Genomic DNA, 8,424 nt, shown 5'->3' with positions numbered 1-8,424 from the left:
AAATTTATCCACTGGATAGTGACCTAATTTTTCAACTGTCGTAAAAAAGCTTTGAAAAACAAGAAAGCTACTTATGACCCTTAAAAAGTATTTTAACTTCACAACTGTGAAGTTAAATCTTGGCTACGCCAAGTGGTGAAGATATGCCATATATAATTGCCTGGATTTTGCCCATAATTGCACACTGAAACCTCCCACCAGATTGTTCAAAAACCTTATCTGCTAAACAGTATCATTACCTGCTCAACCAATATCAGCTATTCAACCATCAGTACCAATCTGGATCTGTATTTAGATATGCTTAAATAGTTGCAATTATAGCATAGTAAATTCATATACCTGCGTAATATATGTTTGTTTCTGTAGGCTAAGATCTCTTGCTTCTTTAGCAATGTTGCACCATTTCGCAGAATGTTTCTCGGTGAGCAGTTTTCGTTTGTTACACTCTCTGCGACCTTTCGAGGTAAAGCTTCAGATGCGGTCGAGCGCTTAATTATGGCGCGCTGTTGACGCATTCTTTCTTCGATGACGCATTCGTTCATTTTGGCCTCAAAGTTGGCTTTTTTTCGTGGCTTTTTCACCGGAAGTGACGTACATTGGAGAACAGAGGGACCTGTACATGAAGAAAGAAAGCTGCTTTTATTTTGCAAAACATCCGGACTATCCCAGTGTCAGATTGGAAAGTGAAATAGATAAAGGCACTATATTATTGATCGCGTCGCGTAGCGACAGCGATCTATAGTTTCGGCTTGGTTTTTTTTTTTATTTTACTCTCGGGTCGACCCCCAGCGTCGCTAGCTGCGGGCCATATCACCCTAATCGGGAACCTGCGCACAGGTAAGTTGCTAGTTATATCACGTGTCACCCGTTTCGCCAGAATGTATCTATTATAATAGCTATGAGATTAGTTTCAGGCGGCGGTTGTTATAGTAGGCAGGTGACTAATCCCGGCCAATCTCGCGCGTCCAATCTGGCATCCAATCGTCCCAGTCCTTCTACTTGAAACCACCACCAACAAACATGGCGGCTGCAAAGGAGTGAAGCCTGAAGGTATTAGTGCATGTACAAAAACAAGAGGAATAGCAGTCTTAACAAACGATCTTATACTTTATCAAATTTCAATTTGATACTTTTTCTTAGTAACAATAAGTATATAAGGTCACGTTATGAAAAGACGGCGTAATTTGAAGCGAACTTTACCGGCGATAGAAATTGTCTCCTTCGGTAGGTCATCCGTTCAGAGAAGAAAAGTTACCCTCACAGCGCCAGAAATTGTGGACTCTAATCAAAGGCGTCAGGTCGGAGATGACGAGGAAACATTTAGAATGGACACGGAGAACCGAGAAACATTTGCAATGAATGATGGACATGAGGGTGATGATGAAGAAGAGAGCGATGATGATCAGGGCGAAGACGAAGTCACCCAGTACCGAAAAAAACAGCAGCGAGCCGCGCAAGGCTGGGAAGATATCCGTGATGCAATGTTACGGGCAGTCGTTGAGTTAGAGTGGATTCCGGATGGTCAACTTTGCAGCAAATGTGCAACATCAGAAGCAAATTTCCGTTGCCTTCAGTGTGGAGCTGGTGTGTACTATTGTGAACAATGTGTGAGTGCAGAACACGCTAACAAGAATGTGTATCATGTAGTAGAGGAGTGGAAGGCAAGTTGTTAGAGTTGGTTGCAGTTTCTATTTCACACTTTGCAAGTAATATCTTATGCAATGTCCATGGATATAATGTTCACCATGATTTATCAAACATTTGGCCAAAATCATTTAAAGGAATGCAAAGTTTCAATCTGTTAATTAGATTTAATCTACTGTGGGTAAATTTATTGAAATTTTTTTCAATGCCCTTATTCTATTAGACCACAGGCATGTACACACACAGCATGCAACTGCATTCTCTTGTTCCAAAATATAGATTATTTATGATGTGTAAGATATATAAACTTAAACAATTTACTTAACAGGATAGAATGTTTCAACCAAGTCAGATTATTGGCACAAGGTTAAATCCTCGCCCAATGCATGCATGCCAAACATTGGAAACAAAATCAATTACTGTTATAAGTGAAAATGGTGAGTACTACATATTTTAAATGTGAATGTGCTATGTGTATTTTTCTGCTAATAATTTAATCACTGCATGAATGTGTAAACAATTGGACAATCAATCTGGCTTGCTGTAAAATATTTTTACTTGTTCCAGACTTCCAGATAAATAACAATAAGACATGAGAATACACTACAAACATACAGATTGCACATTACACCTTTTTAATATTGGTGCCTTAAACATAAGTAGCTGTACAAAGTTGCCTCATCCCTCAAAACTCTTTAACGAGGTGTTACTAATAGGGAAATTAGCAATTATGCTACTCATATGGTTGTGCTATGGGATGTTGGCTACACGGTGCTGATGATCCCCAAGAGGGGCAAAACAGCATTATCACATTAGACTATTAACCTGCTAAACCCATCATAATAATACTGTGTCATCAACTGTATTACCCATGTATTAAGCTTAGCTAGTCAACCCATGAGTATGCCCTCTTCTAGAATGCTCAGTAAGTGCTAGTAAGGTGGCATGATTTAATTTTCCAATAGTATCACAATATTTTTTATTCACAGCCTTTTAATGGAATAATTTATACATACTGTTATTCATCAACAATGGAATAAAGCTTAGAATACATACATAGATACGTTAATATAACTGCATGAGCATCAGAGGTTAATGATAAATTAATAGTCAATGTACATGATGTTATTTCAAGTATACATGAATCTTATTCAGGGATTCCCCATCATGTTGGTATAGTGTCATGCAAATGTGAGCCATTTTCTGTCACATTAACAAGATTGAGACTTTGGCCTACAAGCTGCAAGCAACCATTGTATGCATTTGACTTTCGCCTATTTGACTGGATGGAAGCTATGCTTTTGGAATGTCAGGTTTCCTTACATGACTTTTGCAAAGCATTGCATTTCAAACTACCTCCATATGTAATTGTAAGTAAAAGTATCTTTATCCAGTGGTCTGACAGGTCATCCTGATTAAATTAAACAGTGTTGTTTATAGAGATAATTGGAGAATAATTTGTCCATTGGTATTGTTGCTTTAATGTATCAATACTTGTTTATTTAGAGGAAAAAGATTTATCCGTTAATCATTGATTGTTTTGAAGAGTACAGGTAAATAAAATGACCAAACTATTACCAAACCCAGTGTTCAGCTATCTCACTGCATGTTTTGATTAAAAGTAAATGCTAAAGGTTGAGAATGAATAGTTTACATTGGTACATACTGTAGATTCTTCAAGCACAGACTGCGAACTCTACAATTTACTTGTCCAGAACTGGATTATGGCAACGTTTGTCCTGCTTGCCCTAGGGTAATTGATTTATGCATAGTTATATTTAAATTTAATTTTTCAGCAGAGGCTTATATTATCATGTCTAAAAGGAAAAAGATGTATATTTACATTTTTAAACCATATTCAACGCAGGACAATGGTGTACTGATTGAGTCTTTCGATGCCCTTTTTGGTCTACCTCGGAAAAAAAGTGCAGGATGCAGTGTAAGGGAACCGTTGCATCGTGAAAATATATTCAACAACCAAAAAGAGGTGGACCATTATATTGAAAACTATCCGAGAAAACAGTCGTCTCAGAAGGTTAATGTTAGCACCTGTTATTAATTGCCAGAGACATATATAATTAGCTCTTCAAAACTCGCGCATTGTTTTGAGAAAAATAAGAGTGCATCTGACATGATTGGTTATAGGATTGTAGTGATTTCAAAGCTGGTGATGTTTTACGATCGGCGAGTCAATTTAAAGCACTAGATGAAACTGCAGTGTTTGGGAGTGCCTGCAGACACGGTTTTCCCAAGCAATTTCTCAGCTTAAAGCATGGAGAAAGGTATGTATGTATTTTGACATGCTATATATGTATATAATGAGAGTAATATTTTAGTATGATAATGCTTTCCATCGAAATTTCAGAATTGGGTATGCAGTATGGCTTATTAAAAAGATAGCCAATGACAACGACGGGAGAAATATAGAAATGAAAATTATGTACGACATTGCTTGTTTGCTCAAAAGACATTTGCAAGTATGTCAGTTTTGGTTTGCTACTAGCGTCTTAAATTAAAAACGTATGCCAGCCATTCAAATTTTCAAATTGTTGGAGAAAGTGAGAAAAAATGTCCCAAATTAATGTTAACTCGAATTTGGGTACATTTTTTAGATAACCTGAATAACAACTAATGTTATGCTTTATTTTTATGCTTTATACATATTTTTTATTTTATGCTCTCAATTATAGGCATCTGGACAAGAAAATTTGCTTGAAAGCATAACACTGGCCGTACCTGCATTTCATATTTATGGCCACAAAGGCTCTTGCCAGGTATATACATACTGTACCAGCCCGAAACTATGTATATCTTAAATGGAACAGGGTAGGTCGGTATCTTTTTATACATGTCATTTAGCTCAACTTCTCATCGTTGCTTATCTGTAGCTTCAGTATAGCCCAAGACGTGTTGATGGTTTTGGGTTAACAGATGGAGAACAACTTGAGCGTTTGTGGTCATATCTTCGTCGATTTGGCAAGATGACAAAGGAAATGCGGCCATCACATAGAATAGATGTCTTGAGTGATGCTATTCTTCATTATTCCCGACAATGTAAAGACACATTGGGTAAGAAGTAATGTATCATGAAACGAGTTAGGCTGCTGTGATGGAATCTATATACGCCCGGTTTTCTTACCTACGCACATGCATGTAATTCACATGTATAAATGTCTTTAGGGCTGATTAAACTTTTTTTATTAGTTTCAAAATTAATTAAAAATTGGAAGAGAGCAACTGATTGTATCGAGGCCAGCAGCAAAAGTCTTTCTCAGCTGTCAAAAAACTCGCCAGGTACATGTACTGCATGTATTATTGGCATTCGAGGTATTCTGTATAGTAAGGTGCATAGATCACCCTGTATTGAGGTTGATTCCAAAGGCTAATTATTACACTTTGTCTTCATTTTCCAGTCGAGTTAACAGAGTCGCTTATACAGCAACTGGCCGAAACTGAACGTCAACGTTTATGTGGTGGGGAAGGATATACATACCTAATTGTTTTGCGCCTTCACACTTTAAATATCGGATTTGTTATATTTAGGAATGAGAAATATGTACAACAAAATACAACTAAAATAATGATTTTCATTCTAGGTACACGAGAAGAGCTCGGAGAAACCATCACAGCAGAAAGTCAAACGTGGGAATCCATTTACGTGGATAAGTTAAAAACTTATTACACGCTAAGGTATACTTTTTAACCTTTTTTAAAAGTGTTAAATAACAGGGAAATTTTAAATAAATACACGCTATATACATTGCTTGCAGTTTATGAATTGTGAATGGAGTGAAAACATGGCCTTAAATAGACTTAAATACCTTACTCTTTTAACATCGTTTAGAGATAATTTATGTGAAGAGGGATCTACCGAAGATGAAGTGATGACAGATGTTGTAAAACGAATTTCCAGGTAGAAGAAAACGAGAAGTTAAAAATTTTTTAAACTGTCCTATTCATTGGAAATTCCTTCATAATGTTTCAGACTCGATAAGGAGCTTGATGCTATCGAAAGGTCACATGCAGTTACCGTTCGATGGACCCGTAACAACGAACAATACCAAAATGTGTTTCAAATGCAAGTTATTTTGAAATGCAAGCAGCTCCTTGAAAAAATGAAGCCGGTGTCTCAAGAACGCCTCTTTCTGCTGAAAATTAAAGAGAAGTATTCTGGTAATATTCAGGGGAGAAAACCTAATTATTATTACTGTCCAAACAGTTGAGTTGAGAAACAGGAAGAGTTAAAACAAGACTAGGCATGTGTAAGAGAGGAACCAATATTGTTTGGTCAAACGAAAACAATAGTTGAAAACCTTAAACGTGACCACAAAAGATTTTTTAATTTAAGTATATTTTGGTTTTAGATGGTCATGCTTTGTCAAAGAAACTTGCTAAGCAAGTGAAAAAATCCGACAAAAAACTAAAAGAAATGGTAATTCAACATAATTCTTTCCGTGATTGCCTATCGGTAGAAAACAGGCATAATATCAAAGAACTGCAAGTTAGTGATTTAAGACTTGAGGTTGAAGGTTTGCTCGGTGCTGTGGAGGATGAGAGAGTTGCTGCTGATCGAATACCTTGTTCTGTTCGACGTCAAGCGATTGACATGCTCCATCTCTTGCACCGGAGCAAGGAGGAAATTCAACTTGTGGAGCTGGAAATGAATAGAGTGTTCATCTATTTTCAAAGTGAGGAGAGTCATTTGGCCACGCAAATTGAGCAACTTCTAACTGACAGCAATGCTACATCCTACACAACTGGTTCCATTTCGTTATTAAAATCAACGCAGAAAATTCTACAACGTCGGCTTCTCGAAATGCATGCTTCTCTGAAGACCTATGTCAACCTACCAACTCTGGAATTTGTTTCTTCCTTCCCAAATGACAGTTGCTCAATAGAAAATTACAATGAGTCCAGTGACAGTTGCCCAGATGAAACGACAACAGATGATGATTCCGAAAACGAATAGCCACTTTAAGTAAATAGCTATGTCCAAAGTTAATTAGTCTTCAAAAGTTGTGTATTGTGTAATTAATAAATGTTTTAATCCTTTAAAAAATCTTCAGGTTTCAAATTACACGCAAAGAATCACGTACCAATCCAGTTAGTAAAACAATTCCTGAGATTGGAATTACATGCCAATCCTGCTATTATAACAACTACAGAGATTACGTAATTCTAATCTCATTAGTTCTTATAATAGCAGGATTGGCATGTAATTCCAATCTCAAGATTTGTTATACCAACAGGATTGGTGCGTCACTCTAATCTCATTAGTTTTTATAATAGCAGAATTAGGCATGTAATTCCAATCTCAAAATTTGTTACACCAACAGGATTGGTACGTGACTCTAATCTCATTAGTTCTTATAATAGCAGAATTGGCATGTAATTCCAATCTGAAGATTTGTTATACCAACAGGATTGGTACGTGACTCTAATCTCATTAGTTCTTACAATAGCAGAATTGGCATGTAATTCCAATCTGAAGATTTGTTATACCAACAGGATTGGTACGTGACTCTAATCTCATTAGTTCTTATAATAGCAGGATTGGCATGTAATTCCAATCTGAAGATTTGTTATACCAACAGGATTGGTATGTCACTCTAATCTCATTAGTTCTTATAATAGAAGAATTGGCATGTAATTCCAATCTGAAGATTTGTTATACCAACAGGATTGGTACGTGACTCTAATCTCATTAGTTCTTATAATAGCAGAATTGGCATGTAATTCCAATCTGAAGATTTGTTATACCAACAGGATTGGTACGTGATTCTAATCTCATTAGTTCTTATAATAGCAGAATTGGCATGTAATTCCAATCTCAAAACTTGTTATACAAAGGATTGGTACGTGACTCTAATCTCATTAGTTCTTATAATAGCAGGATTGGCATGTAATTCCAATCTCAAGATTTGTTATACCAATAGGATTGGTACGTGATTCTAATCTCATTAGTTCTTATAATAGCAGAATTGGCATGTAATTCCAATCTGAAGATTTGTTATACCAACAGGATTGGTACGTGATTCTAATCTCATTAGTTCTTATAATAGCAGGATTGGCATGTAATTCCAATCTCAACATTTGTTATACCAACAGGATTGGTACGTGATTCTAACCTCATTAGTTCTTATAATAGCAGGATTGGCATGTAATTCCAATCTCAACATTTGTTATAACAACAGGATTGGTACGTGACTCTAATCTCATTAGTTCTTATAATAGCAGGATTGGCATGTAATTCCAATCTCAAGATTTGTTATACCAATAGGATTGGTACGTGATTCTAATCTCATTAGTTCTTATAATAGCACGATTGGCATGTAATTCCAATCTCAAGATTTGTTATACCAACAGGACTGGTACGTGACTCTAATCTCATTAGTTCTTATAATAGCAGGATTGGCATGTAATTCCAATCTCAAGATTTGTTATACCAATAGGATTGGTACGTGATTCTAATCTCATTAGTTCTTATAATAGCAGGATTGGCATGTAATTCCAATCTCAAGATTTGTTAACAGGACTGGTACGTGATTCTAATCTCATTAGTTCTTATAATAGCAGGATTGGCATGTAATTCAAATCTCAACATTTGTTATACCAACAGGATTGGTACGTGATTCTAATCTCATTATTCCTATAATAGCAGGATTGGCATGTAATTCCAATCTCAACATTTGTTATAACAACAGGATTGGTACGTGACTCTAATCTCATTAGTTCTTATAATAGCAGGATTGGCATGTAATTCCAATCTCAAGATTGTTA

General features: G+C 36.2%; 1 protein-coding gene across 4 annotated transcripts; it reads left to right on the top strand.

Annotated features, from left to right (window-relative positions):
* The first annotated feature begins 652 nt into the window (after nucleotides 1–652).
* Nucleotides 653–6,677, top strand: LOC114542444. 4 transcript variants are annotated; one of them, XM_028561991.1, is made up of 16 exons: nucleotides 653–1,050; nucleotides 1,229–1,661; nucleotides 1,973–2,081; nucleotides 2,800–3,014; nucleotides 3,151–3,197; nucleotides 3,316–3,397; nucleotides 3,512–3,679; nucleotides 3,790–3,926; nucleotides 4,010–4,121; nucleotides 4,335–4,418; nucleotides 4,533–4,713; nucleotides 4,849–4,938; nucleotides 5,058–5,334; nucleotides 5,489–5,557; nucleotides 5,630–5,817; nucleotides 6,009–6,677. In XM_028561991.1, the coding sequence occupies exons 2-16, from the start codon at nucleotides 1,326–1,328 to the stop codon at nucleotides 6,611–6,613; spliced, it is 2,700 nt and encodes an 899-aa protein (XP_028417792.1). In that variant the 5' UTR covers nucleotides 653–1,050; nucleotides 1,229–1,325; the 3' UTR covers nucleotides 6,614–6,677. The 4 variants fall into 4 exon arrangements, with proteins under 4 accessions (XP_028417792.1, XP_028417791.1, XP_028417790.1 ...); XM_028561990.1 differs by having other exon boundaries at nucleotides 653–1,661; nucleotides 5,058–5,117; nucleotides 5,241–5,334; XM_028561989.1 differs by having other exon boundaries at nucleotides 653–1,607.
* Nucleotides 6,678–8,424: the final 1,747 nt, after the last annotated feature.

Source organism: Dendronephthya gigantea, unplaced genomic scaffold (assembly GCF_004324835.1).
Source record: "Dendronephthya gigantea isolate DGI-Jeju-01 unplaced genomic scaffold, DenGig_1.0 000351F, whole genome shotgun sequence".
Lineage (NCBI taxonomy): Eukaryota > Metazoa > Cnidaria > Anthozoa > Malacalcyonacea > Nephtheidae > Dendronephthya > Dendronephthya gigantea.
Note: the sequence above shows the minus strand (reverse complement) of the source record. Positions and strands in the feature narration are given on the sequence as shown.